The 22,969-nt window shown below is 46.0% G+C and overlaps 1 protein-coding gene, 1 long non-coding RNA gene and 1 pseudogene across 2 annotated transcripts; 2 read left to right on the top strand and 1 right to left on the bottom strand.

The window, feature by feature from the left end:
- Positions 1-494: 494 nt before the first annotated feature.
- Positions 495-7,393, bottom strand: LOC121107759 (uncharacterized). Its single transcript, NR_174092.1, has 3 exons — positions 7,293-7,393; positions 2,209-2,310; positions 495-2,120 (listed from the first exon to the last, which is right to left on the bottom strand). It is a non-coding gene; the product is annotated as an uncharacterized LOC121107759 (long non-coding RNA).
- NWD1P (NACHT and WE repeat domain containing 1 pseudogene) lies at positions 4,302-6,952 on the top strand (annotated as a pseudogene).
- A 76-nt stretch (positions 7,394-7,469) lies between the features above and the next one.
- On the top strand, positions 7,470-21,242 carry SIN3B (SIN3 transcription regulator family member B). Its single transcript, XM_015300175.4, has 19 exons — positions 7,470-7,624; positions 8,044-8,150; positions 8,658-8,811; positions 9,816-10,079; positions 10,412-10,555; positions 10,775-10,897; positions 11,373-11,462; positions 11,899-12,017; positions 12,334-12,541; positions 13,199-13,315; positions 13,669-13,907; positions 14,509-14,692; positions 14,912-15,506; positions 15,988-16,157; positions 16,718-16,891; positions 17,152-17,244; positions 17,537-17,631; positions 18,042-18,246; positions 18,626-21,242. The coding sequence occupies exons 1-19, from the start codon at positions 7,529-7,531 to the stop codon at positions 18,854-18,856; spliced, it is 3,408 nt and encodes a 1,135-aa protein (XP_015155661.3). The 5' UTR covers positions 7,470-7,528; the 3' UTR covers positions 18,857-21,242.
- Positions 21,243-22,969: the final 1,727 nt, after the last annotated feature.

The following is a 22,969-nucleotide window of genomic DNA, read 5'->3' as shown; positions in this document are numbered from 1 at the left end:
AGGGTTATGTTTCATACCTGTTGACTCTGCCTTTCCTTTTGTGACTAAAAGATGAAGGTCATTCACTCGGGACAGGTACATATACATCTGCAGACAAACACAGTTCTAGCTTATTTATATGGAGATTCAGTATTTGTATTAAAAAAAAAAATACCACCCAAAATGCTTTGAATGAATGTGACCTGGACACACTTGAGAAGTGGGCAGCCTGATGTGGTGGGTGGCAACAAACTCATGGCAGGGCTTGGGGCTGGGTGGGCTATGAGGTCCTTTCCAGTCCAACCATTCTATGATTACAGCACTGCTATCAGCTGCTGCTTTCTAAGTGCCAAAGCCCTTGCTCTTCAAAATACTTCTGGTTGAGTAAAATCACAGCTGCTAAGTAAGAACAGATACGAGAAATGTTCTGAGATACCTTAAAATTAAAGCTCTGCACCTTTAAGGTTCTTTATATCTGGAATGTGATTAGTATCTAGAAGACAACTGCCACAAAGAGAGGTCACAACTTTCATTTAGTGGAGCTTTTCATAGTGAGAGATAAGGAACCTTTCTTGAATTTCCATGGCTCAGCACTGGTAACCTTTAGTACAATTTCAGACAGGCCTCCTTCATTCCAGCTAGCAAAGATGTTTCTTTCAGAAGTAACTTCTTTTTAACCAACGCTATAGGGGCACAGGGTTCAATACAGCTTCTACACATCTGGGAAGCTCTTAGTTGCCTGTGCATGCTGCTCCCTTGAGGCTCTCCTCCAGCTGGAAGAAGAAGGTTAGCTGGGCATTTCCCAGCAGGTTAACATGCTTCCATGCCACAAGGAGCAAAGGAGCTCCCTGCCTGGATGACTCAATGGGGACCTGCAAAGGGCTATTGATTTTTGATGGGTTTCACTTATGTCTCCTCAAATCTAACTCTGAAAGTGTTAATTAGTACTCCTTACCAGAACAGCTGAGAATTTAAGTTGCATTGGAATGATATTTAATACCAATAGAAAAGAAGGTCTGTGCAAGTCTTACACATATTAAGAACAACAACAAAAAAAAAAGCAGCAGAATGTTTCACATGGCTTAACCATTCTGCTCTCCCATGATGTCCATTTCAGAGCATGAACAAGTTTTGCTCAGGACCTGGACAGAATAATAAACACAAGCAGGCAGCTGAGAGTATGTATTTCAAGTGCTCTGAGAAATCCTGCCACGTCTGAAGAGTCCCATGCTGTGCAGAATGTTCCCAGCTCCAAACTGCTGCAGCACAGAGTACGAGAGGTGCATGCCAGGACTCAGACTTCCAGAGGACAGACGTCATTGCCTTCTGATAACTCCTGATCCTAACTCTAGTGAGATGTAGCTAAATTTAGAAAAGGTTTAATCCTGAGAGGCCCTTGTTGCCCAATGGAAAAAGCAAAGAGTTTCATTTGCTGCTCTCAGCATTTCTTGTTGATTGATAGGTCTCCCTTTTCTTTTGCAGACAGGCAGCCAAACCAGCATCCACAGCTTTCAGCACTGCAGATTAGCTCTACAGACAGGGAAAGCTCTACTGCTCTTAAAGCCTTTGTAGAAAAGGAATAATAATAATAAAAACAGGAAACATGGATTATTATTCACAGTAAAGGACCTGAGAGACCAAAGGAGAAAACTTCTATGTCAAGAGCTTGTGTGAAAAAGGGCAAAGCCAACAGAGGGCCAAGCGTTCTTGTTCTTCTGTAAGGAAAAGCTAACAAAATGGGTTTGGATTTCAACAGAAACCAGAAGCGCAGCCCTCACTCAGTAGGCACACATAAAACTACTCCCAGCTGAGTTCAGTCCTGACTGCGTGGTCCGTGCAGACAGCAGTCTGAGGAGCTGTGGGGGATGGCAGCTCATGGAACAGACGGTGAGAAAACAAGTTCCCATCGACAGAGCCTGCACTGCCACTGTGACTCACAGCTGCTACTCACTTCACCTCTAAGGTGACATTTCTGACAAAGAGAAGTTTATCACTCTGATAGTGTTAAGGATCAACAGTCAGGAACAGCTTTGAGTCTGGCCTCTCTTTCACACGTGCACAGCATTTGCATTTTTCCACACATTCTCCATGGAAGAAGTACCACTGAAGGCTTCTTGACACTTATCTGTTTCCTTTATGTTCTGAAAGAGAACGTAGGGAAGATTTTTAGAGAGCCTGCAACTGTAATCCTTTAGGAAGAATCAGTATGAGATAGTAATTTCATCTTACCTTTAGGGTACAGGTAAGCTGTAGATGTGGAATGCAGGAAAACAGGTCTGATATGTTTAGAGGCTTAAACGTTTTTATAGCCTAAGGAAATCCAGAATGGCCCTGGAAGAGATTTGGTTGGTTGATTTTGTTTGGTTTTGATTTGCAAATTGCAGAAACTCCCTGCTCACCAGAAAGTAACACCCGCATTCCTGCAGCAAGCAAGCTGTTTCTCCTCCAATTAGCCCAGTCCTCGATTCTTCTGTGATGCTGGCAATCCTGACTTTCCAAAAATGACTGCTAGCTGGGGGCTTCTGCTCCAACTGTAACCAACTGCTTGGATCAGTGGATTTGTTGGTGACGAGGATTGCTCTCATCAATACTAACAATAGGTATATGCAGCATGAAATAAGCATTGCACATTGCAGTGCTACCGAGGCACATCCCAAGGCTCGAGTGTTGTTTTGATGCCGATAGAACAAAAGCATTATTACATATTCCTCTATTACCATCTTCCATTCTTGGTTTGCATGGATGCCACTGATCACCTTCATCCTCCAGACTGTGTCTGCTGTCACCTCTCCAGCACAGTATATTTTAAGCAACCTTAATGGAGCTGACATTTTCCTCCATTACATCGCTGGTTTTGATCACAGAGGCTTGAAGAATAGTCTAAAAAAATGCACAACTTCAGAGTCCTGATGTTGTCTTAGATTAGACTGAGACTGATGTAGGCTAAACCCTAACATAGGCTCTCTGTAACATTAGTTTCTTGCGATAAGAGGCTTCATCTCCTGTCTGTTTGATTTATGATAGATTAAAGATGTCGGTTAATCTCTTCTTACTTGATTAATCTTCACAGTCATCTAGCCAAGCATTGTGTGCAAAAGGGGCCTGTTCCATAAATACACATTACTAATTTTTCTTTAATTATTACTCTGTATGCCAGAGGGATACAGAAGGGGATACAGACAGGGATAGACAGCAGCCTCTTCAATCTGACTTCAAGAGAAACTGATGAACTCAGCTCCTTGGGAGATCTATTTCCTTATCTCTGCCCACATCATTTGTGAAAGGCAAACTGTGAAAGGGAATAGGCATGATCCTGGGTATTAAGAAACCTTTAAACATCTGAGTGCCTAAACCTTATCTGAAACAAGTAGTGGTACATTCACCACTAAATCAAATCTCTGAAATACAGAGGGAAGTATTTCTGGAACAGACAAAGACAGCCAACAAAGGGACCTCAGCTGTGTGCAGCACCTGGTAGGGAGCGCATCTCATACCCTCAGAAAAGACCCTGGGGATTCTGCCAGGTGACAAACACCGGTTGCTATAGAGATAGCAGTCCTCTCCAAATACAGAGAGATGCTCCAGGATGCATCTCAATACAGACAGTCAACCACTTCCTACTGTTCTTGTCAAAGTAGCTGAAATTTCCTGAGGAAAAAGAAATAACAAAAGGACAAGGCAGCTCTCTGGAGACAGGCACTGCTACTGTGTGCACTGTTATCAATCACCTCCTAACTAAAGAGCAGGCTCAGCTGGGAATTCAGCAGGTCCAGAGAGCAGCACAAGCTTCAGCCCACACAGACACCAAGATCTGCTCCATGGGAAGATGGTTCCTCCTCCTCACCAGCCCTCCACCTTGATCTGAGTCTTTGTCAGCTCAGATTTTTCAGGTAAATAAGCTGAAATGTCCTGAAGTTGCTAAATGCATCAGGCATTCCCTGCATGAATCTGCAGGGTGTTACACTGTGGTGACACTGCTGTGCTCAGGAGCAAAGCCTGTAGCTTCATTTGTGAGTGAAGGTGCTCTAATTTATGTACAGCTTTATTCTGGCACAGAGATAGCAGCTCAAACACTAGCTAGAAAAGCAGGTATGCAGCACTACTCTTCTGTCTTAGAATCCACACTCCTTCCTCAGCCTGTCATCATATATTCATGCACATTCTACACTGTAGCCCTCCCTATCTTATTCAAGGGCCTGGCTAGGTAAGGCCAGCTCAGTTCATTATGTACTGTACGTCACATAAAACACAACTATGGGAGCTCTGAGGCTCACCACAGTCAGTCATGTTCTAAAATGATTTTCATCTCTGTCCTCTTTGGAGCAAGTCTAATATACACACAAGTGTTGGCCAGGCTGCTTTTCTTTGTGCCTTCTTACCCAGAGGTAATTGGGAAGCTGTGCCAGCAGTGCCTCAGCTGGGTCAGCATCTGTCCATATCCCATTCTGGTTTTGTTGTGCAGATTTCTCCATCTACCTGGGGAGCCCCTCCACACAACACTCACCAGATTCCTCAAAGGTAGGATTAGCCCTGGGGATGGCTACAGCCGAGAAAACATCTAATCATCCATCTGGTATGAATGAGATCCAAATAACAGTAGTATAAACAGAGCAAGGAGGAGAGAATGCGTATTTCTCTGGAAATACCATCTTGCCTGTGAGCTTACACAAAGGCAGAATAAAGGTCTATTTGCCTTTGTGCTCCCACTTGCAATTGCTTCAACAAATGAGAATAGAGAAAGTGGGTCATTTTGTCGCCAGGACAACAAAAGCACACACTGACCTAGATATGTCTGAGGGAACCTAATCTTGCTGCTGGCACAGACTAAGGGATTCAGGCAGTGTTGGGCGTTTCCAGTCGGGGAAGCACAGCATATTAACAATCTCAACTTGTTTCTTTTTTGTCTGCAGTATCAGGAACAGACTTCCCTCTTTGTGTCTCACAGCAGGCATCACAGTGATGGCACTTAGTTCTGATTACCAGCTGCTGGTAGCAGATTCCCAGGATGGCTCAATGCTAGTCTGGAACCTGGAAGTTATTGAGATGCTGCACACCCTCCCTGGACACTCTGGGGTGCATTCTTCATTCTTTTTTACGGTTGGAGAGCTTCTTTCATGTCTGAAAAGAGCTTTGACAGCTTGTCCATCACCTCCTAGCCATCAGCATTCTGCCAATTGCTGAAAGCACTGAGAATCCCTTGCTTTGTTAATCCTCCTCTCAATTTACAGCTGAGGTGAGGTGTGTGAAAGCATTTGGAAAAGGAACCTGTGCTGTCTCAGCTGCCATGGATCACAGCCTGTGCATCTGGAATTTGATTTCTGGCAGAGTAAAGTTTGTTATCCAAGATGCACATTATCAAGGTGTCAATCCTCTCTAACTGAATGAGCACTACTATGACACTAAAACACCAGTCACAGGAGTTATCTACAGATTATTCTTGCTTATCCCAACTAAATGAGCAATATGACAAACCAGTGACAAGAATAAGTCCTCCCAAATTAACAACAGCAACAGCACAGGATGGCTGGGGCCAGCTCACACCCTCCTTACAGGACTACTGTGGTAAAAATCTTCAGTAACATTTTAACACTATTCTTAAGTACTGAATAACCACTGAATACTCTATGGCAGCCTCACCTCAACCTGTGCTTACCATGTATGTAACAATCTAATCCTAATCGCTATCTGTTTTCAGCCTACATCAGTCCTGAAAGGCATTTGCTGTGCATGCTTTTCAAAAGGTGACCAATACTTGTACACTGGATCAGACCATCACAGTCTAAAACGTTGCAACTGGTGAATAACCGTGACTTGCTAGCAACATTATAGAGCTTCATAGCATCCTACGTGCTACAAGTTTGAGTTAAAACACTCAATGAATGAACATTAGATCAGAAAACAGCCTAATACCTTGTCTAAAGTCTGCCAACAAACAGCGGTGACTTTAGTATGCCACAGTTATTTCAGCACATGCAGTCAGCTTCCTTTTTCTCAGTTCCCACAGTAAACCACAGCTACATGTTTCACTTTCCTACTTTGTATCACTGCACTAGGGTACATATCCCATGAGAGGCTAGAACATCAATGCTATAATAGGATGATAATAGCAGGGTGGCAAAGTCTTTGGCTACAGCAAATGAGAACCAGCTCAAACGCAGCAGTCACAGAAATGAAAGAAAAGAGCTGCTTACCTTCTGAAGGCCTCAGGCAGATAGGGATCTCCAACCAGGGATGCCCTCACCTCCACTGCCAACCCTTACATGAGGTCTGGGAAGGGGTGGATCCTGGTTCCGCCCCTTCATCACTCAGTGGCATTGCTTGCACCTGAGCTCCCCTGGGTTGGCCCTGCCTTCCCACCAGGTGTTCCATCACTGTTTCAAGCTGTGACTTAGCATTTCCACTACAAATATCAAAGGCAAAAACTGAAATTGCAGCACTGCAGTACTCAGCAGTGGGTTTAAAGAGCAGTGAGTTTTATGGCAAAATCAACCCAAGGTCTCTATGAGACATCATCTGTGGTGCCCTAAGGAGAAACAGCCAGCAGGGCTTACTGGTTCCCCTCTCCCTCTCATGTAGCAGCAGTGGTATAATTCAACAGAGTTCAGTTGTCTGCTGAGAAGGGATGCCGGGGACGCGCCTTAAGGGAAGCCCAAAGCCAGGGATGTGCTTTAAGCCCTTTGCTCTGTGCCTGGCCCTGCAGGTGCCTTGCTGGCGGTGCAGTGCATGCACACCACTGCTCACAGGATTGTTCCCACTGCAGATGGGTTTGTGGCCACTACAAGGCTGGGTCACAGCATGTTAGAGGTTCTGCTGTCCCACGAGAGCCTCTCCTCAGCACACCACCACCACAGCTCTGCACACTGAGAGCTGACGGAGGGACGGGAGGAACCGCAGCACACAGCAGTGTGACCAAGGAAACCCTTCTGGGAGCCTGCTTTGTACCAGCAAGCTGCCCCACGCCTGCTCGGTGCTGTAAAAGCAAAGATGTATGAACTAAAACAGCACAAACGGCCGCTCCTCTCCCGTCCCCTTCAGAGAGATGTGGTTTAAGTACACCTGCAGGGCTGCACAGCACTGCTGCCTCAGCACGAGCCGCTGCTGCCACGGACCACAGAACGAGCGCGTAAGAACAGCAAACAAGCAAAAATAAATAAAAACGGTGTTTGATCCAAAAATGCCACAACGGGCGCTGGAGCTCAGTTTGGGCCCTTTAATCGCAGCCCAACAGGAGCCGGGGGCGGCCACCACGAGGGCCTCGGGCTCCCGTCCGCAACGTCCCTCCCCGATCCCCGGAGCGGTCCCGCGGAGCTCACCCCGGGCAGCCCCATCCCTCCCTCGGCCCGCTCAGGGCTCACCGCCGCCGGAGGCGCCGCTCCCGCCGGGGCCGCTCGAAGGGCCGGAAGCAGCGCGCGGTGCGGGCGGCGCCGCCGACGGCGGCCGCGAAGGTTCCGCTCCGGGCCGGGCCGGGCCGTGGCGCCGTGCGCGCTGACGCAGACGCTCCGCACGCGCTGACGGGGGGCGCGCGGCGGCGGCGGCTCCGACTCCCAACATGGCGGCGGGGGGCGGCGGCGGCGGCCGGGGGGGCAGCGCCCCGCGTTGGGGCGGCGGCGGCCGGGCCGCGGCGCAGGAGAAGCTGCCGGTGCATGTGAGTGCGGAGCGCGGCCCGCCGGGATTCGTCCGCGTCCCCGCGGAGGGCGGCGGGGAGCGGCCCTGCCCGCCCCGCCGTGACCCGCCCCGCCCCGGTCCGGCGCCGAACCCGCCCCCGGGGCCGCGGGGCGCCCCTCTGCCCCCACAACCCGGGGCGCCCCCGCCTTCCTCCCCCACCCTCGGTCCCGATCCCCGCCCTCGTTACCGCGGCCCCCCCGGCCCTCCATCCTCCCGTCCACTCAGCCCCCCCCGGTCCCGCGGTTTCGGCGTCCTCAGCCCCGCTCCGGTACCGCGGCGTTCCCCCGGGATCTGTCCCGTCTCCCCGGCGCTCTCAGCGCGGTGGGGGTGTCAGCTGAGGGCCTCTGCCGCGCCCCGGGCCTGTGCCCCCCCGGGGCCTCAGCAGCATCCCGCCCGCAGGTGGAGGATGCGCTCTCCTACCTGGACCAGGTGAAGATCCGCTTCGGCAGTGACCCCGCCACCTACAATGGCTTCCTGGAGATCATGAAGGAGTTCAAAAGCCAGAGGTAAAGCCCGGCCCGGCCCGGCCCGGCCCGGGGTCATCTGTGCCTTGGGGGCTTCCCCAGCCTTCACCCCATGGTTCTGCTGTCCCAGTTGTCACACACTGGAGATGAGGGAGGAGGCGTCCATCCCAGTGCCGTCTGCTTCCTTGTTTTCCAGAGCAGAAATCCACAGGAAAAGAACAGTCTATTTTTACATCCTGCTCTGAAACACAGATCTGGAAAAACAGATGAAGAATCTTAAGTGTGTTGCTGAGAGCTCTCAGCCCTCGTGTGGTGCCCGCTTTGGGTAACCTGCACGTTCTTCTCTCTGCAGAGTGTTCCCAGTGGGAGGTTGCAGTGGGTGGTGGTCCTTCCCTGTGCCTGGGCCCGTTCCTAGGTCTGAAGTTCCCAGACTTTCTTGTTGAGAGTGGCATCTGTGAGAAGCCAGATGCCTCACCTACCTCTGTAGTTTTCTGGGCTTAAGTTGTATTTCTGATGTAGACACAAGTAACAAATTCTTCTGGATTTCAGCATTGACACACCCGGAGTCATCCGACGCGTTTCACAGCTGTTCCATGAACACCCCGACCTCATTGTGGGATTCAATGCTTTCCTCCCTCTGGGATACAGGATAGAAATTCCAAAGAATGGGAAGTTAAGTATACAGTCACCACTGACTAGTCAGGTAGGTTATAAAGCTCACAGTACTCCAAATGAATCCTGCTCGTATATTGCTACGCACATCTCTTGCAGTTTAGGCTATGTACATTTTACATGTATTGCACATTGCTGAAGTTCTGACGTAGTTTTTAAGATGTGGTAATGGCTGCAACGTAAAGCTGAGTGTTTATTCTCAAACCAGTTGTTAGCTCAGCTTGCACTAGAGTGATGTTCCTGCATGAAGTGCCACTGCAACTCCAAATACTCCCATCAGATTTGAAAACTGAGACTGTAATTGGTTTGGACTGCTACACAGACTCTCAATGTACGAAGTGTAGTGACACGTCTAAAAATCATCCTGGGAGAATCACATTTCCAATCTTCAGTGAGAAACTGAGAAATGTATTTTTTGTCTATTGCCTGAATGCATGTAAGGGGTTGCCATGCAGTCGCTACCATCCTGCAGTGGGAGACATCTGCTGTTGGATTAATTTTGCTCTTGGATAAATATTGGGCTCTTCTTTCTTGTTGTTATTGTGTGGTTGTGGAGGCTGAAATAGAGCTATTACTGAATTCTACTGATACAGTTGTGGTTTAATGCTAATTAGTAGCTGTATATATCTTTTAGATCTCTCTGTTGCTTAGGAATTTGGCTTCTTGGAGCCCTACATTTTAATATATTTCTTAAAACTGACAGTTCCTCTGCAATAGAACAGTGGTAACAGAAACTGAAGGGCACATTGCCTGGTACAGCCTCTCAAGTGTGGATAATGCCGGGACAGTCAAAAGCAGCAATGAGTCAGATCGTTTACCAAGTCAGACATGGCTTATGGGTTTGGTTTTTTTTTTAACTCGTGGTGTTAATAACATAGGTAAGGAAATGTATTACCAAATTAAATCTTTTTTTTTTTCCCTTATTTCTTCATATGGTAATCTCTTTTAGCTAAACAGATTTAAAATATTAATGCTAGGTGTAGTTGCACCTGTGTTTCAGCACGAGTCACTGTCTTGTATGTCTTATGCCACTAGGTGCCCTCAGAGCCTGTTCCCAGCGCTCTCCCTGGCAGCGGGCTGTTGTTGCATTACTCACAGGAGAATTCACACAACCACAGTGACTGCTCCGAGGAGTTCAGGCATCAGCTTCCATACAAAGAAGATAAATCCCAAATTCCTTTGGAGTCTGATTCTGTCGAGTTCAATAATGCCATCAGTTACGTGAATAAGATCAAAACACGCTTCCTTGACCACCCAGAAATTTACAGATCCTTTTTAGAAATTCTTCATACTTATCAGGTAAAAAGCCTTCAGTGTAAGGTAGATTGTGGGTTTGTGGTGTGGCTGCTTGAACAGCTATCAAATGAAATGTCAGGCTTTGTCCAACAACTGCCTCATAGATGTTCATATGAAACGACAGAAGTGTGAAAACTCTTGACCCTCCTGGGCTCTGAGATGCAAAGGGGTTGTATGTGGATCTGTCTTCACTAACCTTCAGCTGATGTAGCCATATCATGTGTGATAGGAGCCTTGGACTGTCTGATAGTTATATGAAGTTTGTATTGCATTTTTTTTTGGCTGTTGTGAGTCATGTGTTTCTATCTGTTTAACATCTGTTCATATCTTTTCAGAAAGAACAGCTTAACACTAAAGGTCGACCCTTTCGGGGCATGTCAGAGGAAGAAGTGTTTACTGAAGTAGCAAATCTGTTCAGAGGACAGGAGGATCTGCTCTCTGAGTTTGGACAGTTTCTTCCAGAGGCTAAAAGGTCTTTGGTATGTGTATGCTTAAAGCAAGGCAGAATATTTAATGCTGCCTGTTTATGTGTAGAATGCATTACAGAAAAACACACAACCTGTAGATGAAATGCACTTCTCTTCACTGCTTGGAACAAAACAGGTCACTTAACTACGTGCTCTCTGTTCAGATAAACAGGATTCATTATTTGTACAGACTGAGGAGAGAGCATTGAAACGATGATTTATTTTCTTCAGTTCACAGGAAATGGACCATGTGAAGTGAATAGTGTCCAGAAAACTGAGCATGAAAAGAATCTTGAACACAGCAAAAAGCGATCCAGACCGCTGCTGTTGCGTCCTGTTTCTGGCCCAGCAAAGGTATCTGTCTGCAAGTGACCTCATATTACTCATTTTGTTTATGTAATTCCTTGGGTGAAGTTGTAATGAGTAGTGACTTTGAAGTATGTAGGTTAGGTACAAGAAAAAAAAAATCAAAACTATTTTATAAGTAATAATCTGCAAGAAAAGCAATTTTCAACATTCTAAAATGTATATGGTAGCATGTTGTATACTGAGCACCGAGCCCTTAGGTGCAGAGTATTGGTCCCCAAAAGGGCGAATTCATTGCTTCTGCAAAGGAACCTTTCTTTGGAATTCTTCCTGAGGTGATCCCCTTCTCCTTAGCCAGGGGTCATTTGCTAGGGATTGCTGGGGAGGACTTGACATAGCAACGCTAGGTTGCTGTTTGGAAAATACATCAGTCTTTGCAGAGAGCTTTTCTATGTCAGCAAAGTGGAGTTTGATAGCATTTGAATGACAACATGTTATGTATAATTGTTTCTTCTTTTAACAGAAGAAAATGAAACTGAGAGGTACCAAAGATCTGTCAGTAGCAACAGTGGGAAAATATGGAACACTGCAGGAGTTCTCGTTCTTTGACAAGGTCAGAGCTTGGCCTGTTCTCACACTGGGCTTACTTTAAACCACCAGTCTGGTTATTATTTGGTGCATTTTTTACTTAATCCGTGCATCAGCACTTAGCAATTGCCTGACTTCAAGTGGCAGAGGGAGGGCAGACCAAGAAAGAAGAAAATAGATGGATTTGGAAGAATGGAAACTGATCATTAACCTTTTCCTGAATGCTTGTCTCTGACACGTATGCTTTTCTGTACTTTTCAGCAGTATTTCCTCATAGTAACTGTATGTAGCTACTAAATTATTATGTTTGAAACTGAGACTTTTGGGGAATGTTTTCTTTTTATGTTGCAATGCAAATAGAGGTTGGTCTCCATACTTGTGGTTCAGACTCCTTAGGATATGAACACTAATTAAAAGTGGCATCCAAGTGGTTTGATGATTTCTTTCCAAATTGTCTGTAGGTGCGCAGAGTGCTCAAAAGTCAGGAAGTCTATGAAAATTTTCTCCGTTGCATTGCTCTCTTCAACCAGGAGTTGGTCTCTGGCTCTGAGCTGCTCCAGCTAGTTACACCATTTTTAGGGTAAGTTACTGATTGCCATCTCTGCTGCATTGGCCTTTTTTAGCCTTGCTCTGTTAATTTTTGGTAGGTGCTGTGAACTTTGTCACTGAAGCTTTGAATTCAACATCAGAAATACCTTCTAGATAACATGCCAGCAATGCAAAGCTAATCCACAAAGAGAAATAATACAATTGGAATCTACAGCATATCTACAAAACTCTTGAGGAGCATTCTGGGGAGGAGTTTATTTAGATTTCACTCTTTTATGGCAAGTATTAGCCAGCCTAAAACTGTCAGAATGAAATAACGTAGGTCATGCTTATTTGTGTTTTTGAAGGAAATTTCCAGAGCTGTTTGCACAGTTCAAGTCCTTTCTTGGTGTGAAAGAGCTCTCGTTTGCTTCTCCATTGAGTGACCGATCTGGGGATGGAATGAGTCGGGAAATAGATTATGCTTCCTGCAAACGCATTGGATCGAGTTACCGTGCTCTCCCAAAAACCTATCAGCAGCCAAAGTGCAGTGGAAGAACAGCCATCTGCAAGGAGGTACTTTGTGATCATCCACTGAATCCCTGTACAAACACTGTACTTATGTAACTTGAAATGGGGCAGATAGTAGTACAGCTTCTGCACATGGATTCCGCCTCTAACTCTGACTATCCCTCTTCAGTCTTGTATCAGTTATTCATCCAATTCATTGAAATAAGAGTATCCACATTCAGCTCACTAGATTTATCTAAACACATCTCAAGTCACTTCTTTCAGTTTGATCTCTTTTGAGCGTGTGTGCATACACAAATTTATTTGTATAGACAGAAAAGAGCATTAATAGGATGGAAATTATTTCTCTAGCAGCAGACTCTAACCTTTGGAAGCAGTGTTTCTCCTGAAAGAGCACTGTGAGCCAGTGTTGTAGGTACTGCTGTCACTGAGAAGAGACATCTACTCCCACTGTTCCCTGTTGTCCCCTTTACTGCAATGATATCTGCTTTGAGAAAAGATGGTGAAGCTGCTTCTGAACTCTGATGCGTTTCTACACAGACCTCTAATTATCTAGGAGTAGTCATGACAGTGTTAGCTAGGCTGAAACCTCCAGTAGAAACTCAAGAAAGAACTGCAAGAATAAAACAGAGAAGTATCAGAGCTCTTAGAACAGCTCTGGGCTCCTAAGGCATTGTTCAGTGTGTCTTTGCACTCTTGCAGGTGTTAAATGATACCTGGGTTTCATTTCCATCCTGGTCTGAAGACTCGACTTTTGTCAGCTCCAAGAAGACTCCTTATGAGGAACAGTTGCACCGCTGTGAGGATGAGCGGTTTGAGGTACCTCTGCTGCTCAGCTTCCATTCTCCCTCCTCACAAAACAATACTTCTAGCTGTTGAGGATTTTTACTGAAATAATCATTGGCCAAATACTGGAAGTTTTATTAGTGTTCATTAGGTTGAGCTAGAGTTTGGTGTTTTCCCACTTGTTTAGAGTCTAATAGTTCTCTTAGGTATGAGTCCAGTTCTGGAAGGCATGTTACCCTTGGAGAACTGGCATTGGTCTGTTTTGCAGTAAGAAGCCTTGCTGATGCTTCTTAGCTCCACCCAGCGGGCTGCAGACCTGAGCACTGCTCATCTCCATCTTCCTGATGTCAGCATTCTTAAACTGTGTCTTTGTGGACTCTTAACAGCTGGATGTTGTCTTGGAGACCAATTTAGCCACAATACGTGTGCTGGAGAGTGTGCAGAAAAAGCTTTCTCGTCTCACTCAAGAGGATCAGGAGAAATTTCGGCTGGATGATTGCTTGGGAGGAACATCAGAAGTGATCCAGCGCAGGGCCATCTATCGCATCTATGGTGACAAAGCACCAGAGATCATTGAAAGTCTGAAGAAAAACCCAGTTACTGCAGTTCCAGTTGTTCTTAAGAGGTAACTCCCATTCTCCCCATGCTCACCTGGGATCTTTAAGAAACCAATACAGGATTGTAAAGCTTGTTTTTGTGGTTGTTTTGTTTGTTTGTTTGTTTTCCAGTAAGTAAATTGGTTTTTACTTCCTTAGATTATAATAAAGTACAGAAATAGGAAATAAAGTAGATTTGTTTACTTCTGAAGTGACAAATATTTTAGCAACTCGTTAGAAGTATCTAAAATATTTCAGTAGCTTACTGAAAACGCTTCTCTCTGTATATAGAGTTCTGTGCTTAAAAAAAATCATGTTTTTTAGGTTGATTTGGGAGTGAAGTATGAGTTTTAAGTCCTGCCTACTTTTCTGTGCTGCTGGTAGCTGTTCTGATGTTTCTGAGTACTTCAGTCTTTTTTTTTTTTTAAACTAAAAAAATTATCTTTGCAATGCTGAAAGGTTCAGTGAGAAGGTTAAGGTGTTGGAAATTGTGGTAGTTTTCTGGTCTTCCTCCCAAGCATTTTTAAACAACTGCTTTCTGTGGACACTGTTATAAAGGATAGCTTATCTTCAGTGATGGTGCTTTTATTTATGTCTTTTCAAACTAAAGTAGATTGTACATTAATGCAGATTGAAAGCAAAAGAGGAGGAGTGGCGGGAGGCCCAGCAGGGCTTCAACAAAATCTGGCGTGAGCAGTACGAGAAAGCCTACCTGAAGTCCCTTGACCACCAGGCTGTCAACTTCAAACAAAATGACACCAAAGCTTTGCGCTCCAAGAGCTTGCTGAATGAAATTGAGAGTGTCTATGATGAGGTATGTATGCTAGCAAACAATTAATTCTGTTTGTCCTTCATTTATACTGTTGTCTGAAGGTTTGCTCCGTGCCTGGGATCATCTTGAGGTGCCCTGAAGAGTTCTCAGTCAAAAATGGCTGTCCCAAGCATAGCGTTAATCCTGGCTTATTTCTTCTGGCAGGAATGGCTCTTGAGCATGGAATGGAAGGATCTTTATCTATTTGTCTCTTGATTACAGCATCAGGAGCAGCATTCAGAGGGGAGAAGTTCATCCACAAATGAGCCTCATCTTATCTTTATCTATGAAGATAAGCAGATTTTGGAAGATGCAGCATCTCTTATCAGCTATTACGTAAAACGTCAGCCTACCATCCAAAAGGAGGATCAAGCAACTATTCGGCAGATAATGCACCACTTCATACCTGAGCTGTTTTTCTCTCAGCCCCCTGAACACAGTATTTCTGAAGAATCAACAGATGAAGACAGAGAAAACCATCAGGGGCAGAACCTGGATACTCCAGAGCTACGGAAAAAGCATGTGCCTGGACCTCCAAGCAGTCCTTTGGAGACAAAAGCAACCTTCTGTGATGTTACAGCTGCTGAGCCCCATAACACTCTGGATGATGTTTACAGTCTGTTCTTTGTCAATAATAATTGGTATTTCTTCCTCCGCCTTCATCAGACTCTGTGCTCAAGGCTCCTAAAGATTTATCGTCAAGCACAGAAGCAGCTTCTAGAATATCGGACTGAAAAAGAGAGAGAGAAACTTCTTTGTGAGGGGAGAAAAGAAAAGACCAATGATCCAGCCATGGAGCTAAGACTGAAGCAGCCAAGTAAGAATACACTCTGACGTAGTCCATTCTTAATGTTCTGGTTGTTAGTGCTTGATTGTATGTATCTGGGTAACTGAGACCAGCAGGCAAGGAATGTAGAGGTCCAAACCTCTGCTCTATTTGCAGTTCACGGATACAGCTGATCTGACAGGTTAGTTTGTAATTTGTCCTTTGACGGCTTTCACGCATAGTTCATAAAATCTTCCCACAAGTGCACAGCTGTCAAATGTTCCCAAAGTGTCTTGCATTAAAGTGTTACTTAGTTTTAAAATGTGAATGGCTCTCTGATGAAACCGCTCAAAGCTTAGCAAAAGAGCTTGAGGAAGAACTGTTACAGTCTGTCAGCACTCCTGAGAGAGAACTCAATAAAGGTGTTCCCAGTACTGAATGTCATGGTTCTCAAGCAGTGCTGTCCTGTACACCTCCTGACTTCACTCTACCTCTTGCATGTAGTAAGTGACTGCTCTTTTCCTCTCTCCAGGTGAAGTGGAACTGGAGGAGTACTACCCTGCATTCCTGGATATGGTGAGGAGTCTGCTGGATGGGAATATTGACCCAACACAGTATGAGGACACACTAAGGGAGATGTTCACTATCCATGCCTATATTGGCTTTACTATGGACAAACTGGTGCAGAATATTGTCCGCCAGGTAACTGGTTTGATGACTGTGCACTGTGGGGGACAGCATGTTTCTCTTCTATGGACACATTTCTTACAGCACCTGTAATGCAAGGACTCATAAAACTCTCAGCAAATGTAGAGAAGTTAAATTTGTGGTGGAAAGGGCTTAATGAAAGTTCAGTGAGATAGTTCAGTATCAGCTGCAGTACAGGGACCACCTCAGGGGACTGACTCTTCCAGACCTTTTCCAACACTTCTTCAGCTCCAGACTTCAAAATTCTGCCATTTCTAAGATAAATCAAGGGCAAAAGAAAGGCTTTGTCCTTTCTATGCAGTATCTGTCTTCTAATTGTAGGGTTGTTTTTTGTTGTTTTTTTTTGTAAAGTTAGGCACGTTAGCTCCTTACTCTCTTTTTTTCCTTATATTGTAAAGTAATGAAAGGGAAAATACAGGGTGTAAAGTCTCTGGAGTTAAATCGTTGGTACTTTGTGTGATGCTGTGCTGAATTTTGTGTTCCTTTCATAACACACTGAAATTAAGTCTTGGCCCAGACTTGCTAACTGAATTCTCCTCATTTTTTAATGGAAGCTTCACCATTTAGTGAGCGATGACATCTGCTTGAAAGTTGTTGAGCTCTACTTGAACGAAAGGAAGCGAGGTGCTGCTGGAGGTAACCTATCCTCTAGGTGTGTCCGGGCAGCGAAGGAGACCAGCTATCAGTGGAAGGCTGAACGCTGCATGGCAGATGAGAACTGTTTCAAGGTGAGAACCTGCTGCCAGGAAACTTCATAAAATGACTGTGCCACTTCACCTGGGAGAAATGGGTTTGAAAGCTCCAAGGCCACAATATGGAGAGAGGGGTACCAAAAACAGCACAGGCAGTGAGGTAGCATTTTGACTCACTGAAAAGCCTTGTTGCTTATGCCTCTCCTGTTCTTGTATTTGTTGTCCAAATGACTTGTGAATATCCATCATTTTATTGTGGACCCATGTGGCCAACATCTTTCACCTGTCACTTACAGGTAATGTTTCTACAGCGGAAGGGACAGGTGATCATGACTATTGAGCTTCTGGATACAGAAGAAACCCAAACAGAAGATCCAGTGGAGGTGCAGGTAATACTTTGATGACTATGGAGTCTGCTGTACCACAGACAAAGCAGATATCTAAGAATGCTTTTCAGCTTTCTTGATCCCAAATTTGAGTTTCTGCTAGGAGGATAAGCTTATCTGGGAGGTATGATCATTGACAGAAACATGTATGTTAATGAAACAGTTCCAACATAAATCATCTTGGGGTTGGGTGAGGTACCAGCAGCTTCTTAAAGAGCAGCTGGAAATAAACACTGCTGCAAAGGACTAGTTTATCTTGAGAGAAATCTTGACTTGAAATTGATCTCTCTTGTAGCACCTTGCTAACTACATGGAGCAGTATGTTGGGGTAGAAGGAGTTCCAAACAACCAGAATGATGGCTTCTTACTGAAACCAGTTTTTCTGCAAAGGTGAGCTCCCTCCCTCTCCTGAGTCATATCTGGGGCAGCTGGTCCTGCTTCCTCTGACCGTGTGGCAGTGACTGTAGGTGATGTGCAGCACAGGCAGTTCCAGGGAAAGGCACTCGTCTCTGAGGTCCATCGGGACTGCTGGAGTTCAGTGTGCTGTACAACCATGCTGAAGAAAAAAAATAATGACCACTGCACTGAGGTGTGTTTATGGTGGAGTGGGACTGCCTAAGCAGTCCTTTCTTGGGGGGGGGTAATTTGAGGTCTAGTTTGTTTGTTTCCATTTCAGTAACTATTTGTTGAGAGTCTGAAAACTAAAATGTACATTTCATACTTGTGCTGTTGGCTCTACCAGCTGAAGAGAGCAGGTAAACACGTGTGACAAATGCTTCATAATCTTTGTTTTGTTCTAGAAACCTAAAAAAATTCCGCAAGTGGCAATGTAAGCAAGTGAGAGCTCTGCGGAGTGAGGTGAAGAGCTCCTGGAAGAGACTGATCGGGGTTGAGAGCGCGTGCAATGTGGACTGTCGGTTCAAGCTCAACACCCACAAAATGATGTTCATCATGAACTCGGAGGATTACATGTACAGGCGGGGAGCGCTCTGCCGAGCCAAGCAGGTGCATCTCCTGTTACTCTCAGTAGCTTAGGCTGTAGCAGAGATAGAAGATCTCAGCCAGAACACAGGTATTGATAAGAAGTCTTGTGGCTGAATTTCTGCAAACCAGAATTTCTACACCCAGAAGTTACTCCTCTGTGTTGGATGAAACAAGGAAGAGAGATGGGAAATGTTCTGTGCTTTAGTTTAGTTCAGCAGTTTTTACTTGGCAAATTTTAAAGGGGAGTGGCAAACATTAAGAAATAGAGATCTCTAAAGGTAGCTGTGTGGCTTTTCTGTTTGTGTTGCAGAGCATGCCTGTCTTGGACATACAAAGAGGTGAAAGTTTTGACTTCTTGCCCAGAAACCTCTCAGTAATTTTTTTACCTTTCTGCTTTCAGGTACAGCCAATGGTGCTGCTAAAGCACCACCAGCAGTTTGAAGAGTGGCACAACAGATGGCTAGAAGAGAATGTGACCATGGAGGCAGTAGATGTCGTTCAAGATTGGCTAATGGGAGATGAAGATGAGGAGATGGTGCCCTGTAAAACAACTTGTGAGACAGTGAATGTCCATGGAGTCCCTGTGAACAGATACAGAGTGCAGTACAGTCGCCGTCCAGCTTCACCATGAGGAGATTTGTGCCTGGGACTTGCTGGTGAAACACATTTACTCTGAGAATAGTGGTGGGAATGCAATGTATGTATTAATGGTATTTATCCAAACAGCATTTTACTTTGGATTATAATGTATTTTCCATATGGCATAGACTTGTCTCCTTGCAGTGTAATCTTCCAGTCATCACAAAGAGACCTAACAGCTTTAAGGAAGAGGGCTCTTGGCATTGCCACACACTTTTTAGTAGTTTCCTAGCCTTAGGCCACTGCTGACCAGCCAACACAGGAAGGCAGAACGAGTGGGCCAGGCTCCTGGTGATCTGCCACTGGTGGCTTTGTTGGACAGGAGGAGTTGGCTGGTGCTTGGCAAATGCTGGCAGCTGCTTCCACTTTGAAGAGTTTAATGTGCCCTATCTTCCTGAGTTTGTGCCGTCTTGGAGCCTGCAGAACTCTTCAGTGTAACCTCCAAGTGCCAGCATGGCACTGATTGCCAGCCTTGCTGCAGGCTGCTTCGTTATCTGCGTGTACCAATAAGGCAACAAATGCAGTGTTTGTTACTGGTGCTCTGGTGAGAAAATATCGAAACTGAGGCAGAGGTGACCAGCATACAGACCACTCTTAACTCCTGCTCACCAACTGAGTATTCTGGAGTGTGAGCTAAGGGGAAGAAACTGTGAGCTGCAGTGCTGGGGAGGAGAGCCGAGGCCCATCGCCCACCTGCCTGTCTCGTTGCTTTGAGAATTTGTGACCTGCTGCAGACTGCTGTCTCAGATCTGAAGCTGCTTGGAGCGTGTGGGTGGAGAAGAACATCCACTGCGAGGTCTGCTCTGATTATTTGGGGTATTTTGCATGCTGATTGGCAGCCTCTGGAGACTGCGTGCTCTTCCTCCTTGTGTGTGCCCAGACTGCGGTTCTGCTGGGTTGTACCACTGAAATAACGGCAGTAGAGGGAGCTCTTGCAGCAGTGTTTGCTCTGGATCTGAAGTTTTGTCCCAGATAGCCTGCTGTTTCTGCTGGGTCAGCACAGATGCTGTATTTGCAGTGACACACGGAAGTCTGTAATGGGGAGGATTAGATCCAGCCACAACCACTGAAGCTTTTCCACCAAACCCTCCTTACTTCTACCCAAGCTTTTTGGAATAGAAGCAAAACAAAGCATAACCCGAACCATGCAGAAAACTGCATCAACTGTCTGACTAAATGTGCTGGAAAATCAAGGAAATTCAGCTGCATCTGTCCTGCAGCCCCACGGTGACTTTGCTGTCGTTTTTTGGGGGCCAAAGGCAAGCACTCTGTCATGGAGCATATGACAAACATAAGGTTTTGAGGCAGGTCCAGCCTCCTTCAGCTTCACCTCCAGCTTTTCATGGCTCTTAAGGGAATAACCCCCCAACCTGGATACTTTTTTTGTGGCTTTCACTTGAGGTTATCATTTCTGCCAGACCTAAATAGCAGCCTGTAGGATTTGTCCTGCGTTATTTCCACTGTACAGCGTTGGGTTTTGCAATTGTATCACTTGACCGTAGAAAAATTGGCCTTTGGGGTACATTTAATACAAAACTGTACTGACTCTTTGTCTTTTTTGCAAATTAATCTGTGGGAGGGAATGAAGGAGGCCACTCTTTGGCATTTGTGGCCACTTGCACAACCACTGCCAGTGCAGAACTTCTCAAGAACTCATGTTCTCATTGTCTGAGTGTCTGTTGAATTCTGGTTACTGAAATGAGCTCCGGAGGTTCTTCCCCTGTCCACATAGATATGGGAGAGTGAGGCAGAGAGGAGATTGAGCCCAGTGCAAAGCACAGCGTCCCTTTTTCTTCCAGTCAGCTCAACAGAATACGCCTCAGTCCTGTTCACCTCTCTGCTGTCTTCCAGTGGAGATGATAACTGTGCCAAATTTTATGGTTTTACGATACAGAAAAATGTTTACTAGACAATAGGTTGCAACTCGTGGCTTAAAATGCATTTGATCCCAGGTGTCCCACAGCGTATGAGGGTAACGCACCTGTGTGCCATCCTGTTCCATCTCCCCATTTTTAAGTGTACTTCAGGTATTTTTAAGCATCCTTATTTTGTAAACTTTAATTTATAATCTTGAATGGATTACGACAGACTGTGGCCCTTCGTAGTGCTATTGTCTCAAAAGCAGTGGTAGCAAATGATGTGAAGTGATGAGATGAGGGGGCAGTGCAGGTCTGAGAGTGCTTTGCTGATGTCCGGGAGTTTAAGCTCAGCTGTTGTGTATCTGCGAGCACGACCTCGAATCAAGAGTTTGTTCTTCCATTTTTTTGAAGGATCTTTGCTTTTGGGCTTCTCATTGCTTTGCCAGCTCTTTGAATGTAGTTTGTTTTTTTATATTTATTTGCACATTCAAGTCAAATAAAATACTGATTTTAAAAGTCTGCAGGTCTCACTGTTTTAAATGGGTTTAAGATTTAATTTAAGCCTTCTGATAACCCCCAGAACTATCCTGCACCTGAAATTGAATTTTCAATGGTAGGAAAATGCCAGGTATTTCCTACCTTCAATGGTAGGAAATGGTAGGATGGATGAATCTGCCCTCCTGCAGCTCCAGGGAGCTGCATACAGCCGTGTGCCAGCCCACTTCCAGCAGGCAGCAAATCTTTCATGTTCTCAGGGTGGTGAAGTGGGCGCTCTGTGTAACACAAAAGGGAAAGGTTTCCTCCGTGCAGCACAGCAGCAGATCCCATAGGGGAAGGCAGCTCCTCTGGTTCTGCACCCACTGTGCCCCTGGGACAGCTGTGGGAGCGCAGCTGAGTGTGGGCAGCCATGAGGTGACACAGTTGCTCTGTGGGAATAGATTTCAAAACACCCCACAGAGCCACTCATGCACAGCTCTGTGTTGGTTCATTCCTAGCAGCACCTTTGCCATGAGAGATGTGCAAAACGACGTCCGGGCCCAGCCTCAGCTGCTCATGTGCTCCACACAACAGCCCTTGGAGTGCACAATTCCAGCTCCAAGATCCATCAGCACATCTGCTCCAGGTTAAGGCAGTACGACTGCAACCACGAAAATAACCCCCACCCGCCTTCCCCTCAGCCTCCCCAAATTCCTGGGTAATAATAACATGTTGAACCGCCTTCCCTGGGAGCTCTGCGCAACAAATGGATGCGTGGAGTTTGCAAATCAAGCTGCAGTGCTGTGACCCAGATCTGATAGGAGTTTCCTTTACATCATCCCCAACACTTCCGTTGCCATAACAAAGGGCCATTCCACTTTCCGTGCAGTGCAGCATTGCTCCCAGGGAAACAAACTGCCGTTCTCTCCATAGCAATCCTCTGATGAGTAAACAATATGAATAATGTGATATAAATGATGGTGGTGACGTAGCAGAGGACGCAGTAAATTTTACACAAGAGTGTCCTCATGTTGGATTTAGCACAAAGAACAGCCCCTGTGCTGCGGGGCAGTGAAAGGCGCCGGGGATGGCACATCTGACATCGCCAAACACAGCTGGAGCTCCCAGCAGTGCATGGCTTCACAGGATCCTTCACGTTTGCAGGATGGAATAAGAAGGAATGGTTTTATAAACTACAGTAAGAATTGCTGAAGGGAGCACCTGAACAGTGGAGAAAGGAGGGGGGTGAGCTGGTGGCCAGGGAGGGCAGAGGTGCCCCATGCATGAGGGCAGCCCCACTGTGCCACAGCCTGCAAGGACAAACCCAGGCTGAGAGAACCCTTATTTCTCACTCAGTGCTGCGATTTGGAGAAGGCTCCGATGCTCACACAGCCGGTGGCTGGGAAAAAATCAGCATTGCATTCATGGAAAATGTGAGGTTGTGCTGACAGCGGTGGAAACGCTGCGTGCTGCTGGCTCTGCCCCCAGCTGCTGCCTCTCGCTCTGCAGCAGGAACACGAGCTCAGCCCAGGGCAGGATTCAGCTGCACCAGGAGCTCTCTCTTCACACCTGCTGGTTTGCAGCTGAGCTGCTGGAACAGAGCAGGAATCTGAACCCTGTTACGAGCATCTGAGTCCCAAGGTCAGATCAATCAGGCCCTAAAGGCACCATGTGGGGCAGGACAGGTGCTGCTTGTACCTCCCTCGCAGCTCTAAAATCCCTCCCCTGTGTTCCAGTCCTACGTGCTCAGGGTTCAGAGCCATGGAAGC

Source organism: Gallus gallus, chromosome 28 (genome assembly GCF_016699485.2).
Source record: "Gallus gallus isolate bGalGal1 chromosome 28, bGalGal1.mat.broiler.GRCg7b, whole genome shotgun sequence".
Taxonomy (NCBI): domain Eukaryota; kingdom Metazoa; phylum Chordata; class Aves; order Galliformes; family Phasianidae; genus Gallus; species Gallus gallus.
Note: the sequence above shows the minus strand (reverse complement) of the source record. Positions and strands in the feature narration are given on the sequence as shown.

Bases quoted from the DNA above. Each gene is read 5' to 3' on its own strand.
- SIN3B (XM_015300175.4), top strand. From the start codon at position 7,529: ATGGCGGCGGGGGGCGGCGGCGGCGGCCGGGGGGGCAGCGCCCCGCGT. The intron at 7,625-8,043 runs GTGAGTGCGGAG...TCCCGCCCGCAG, and splicing joins AGGAGAAGCTGCCGGTGCAT to GTGGAGGATGCGCTCTCCTA. The intron at 8,151-8,657 runs GTAAAGCCCGGC...TCTGGATTTCAG, and splicing joins AAGGAGTTCAAAAGCCAGAG to CATTGACACACCCGGAGTCA.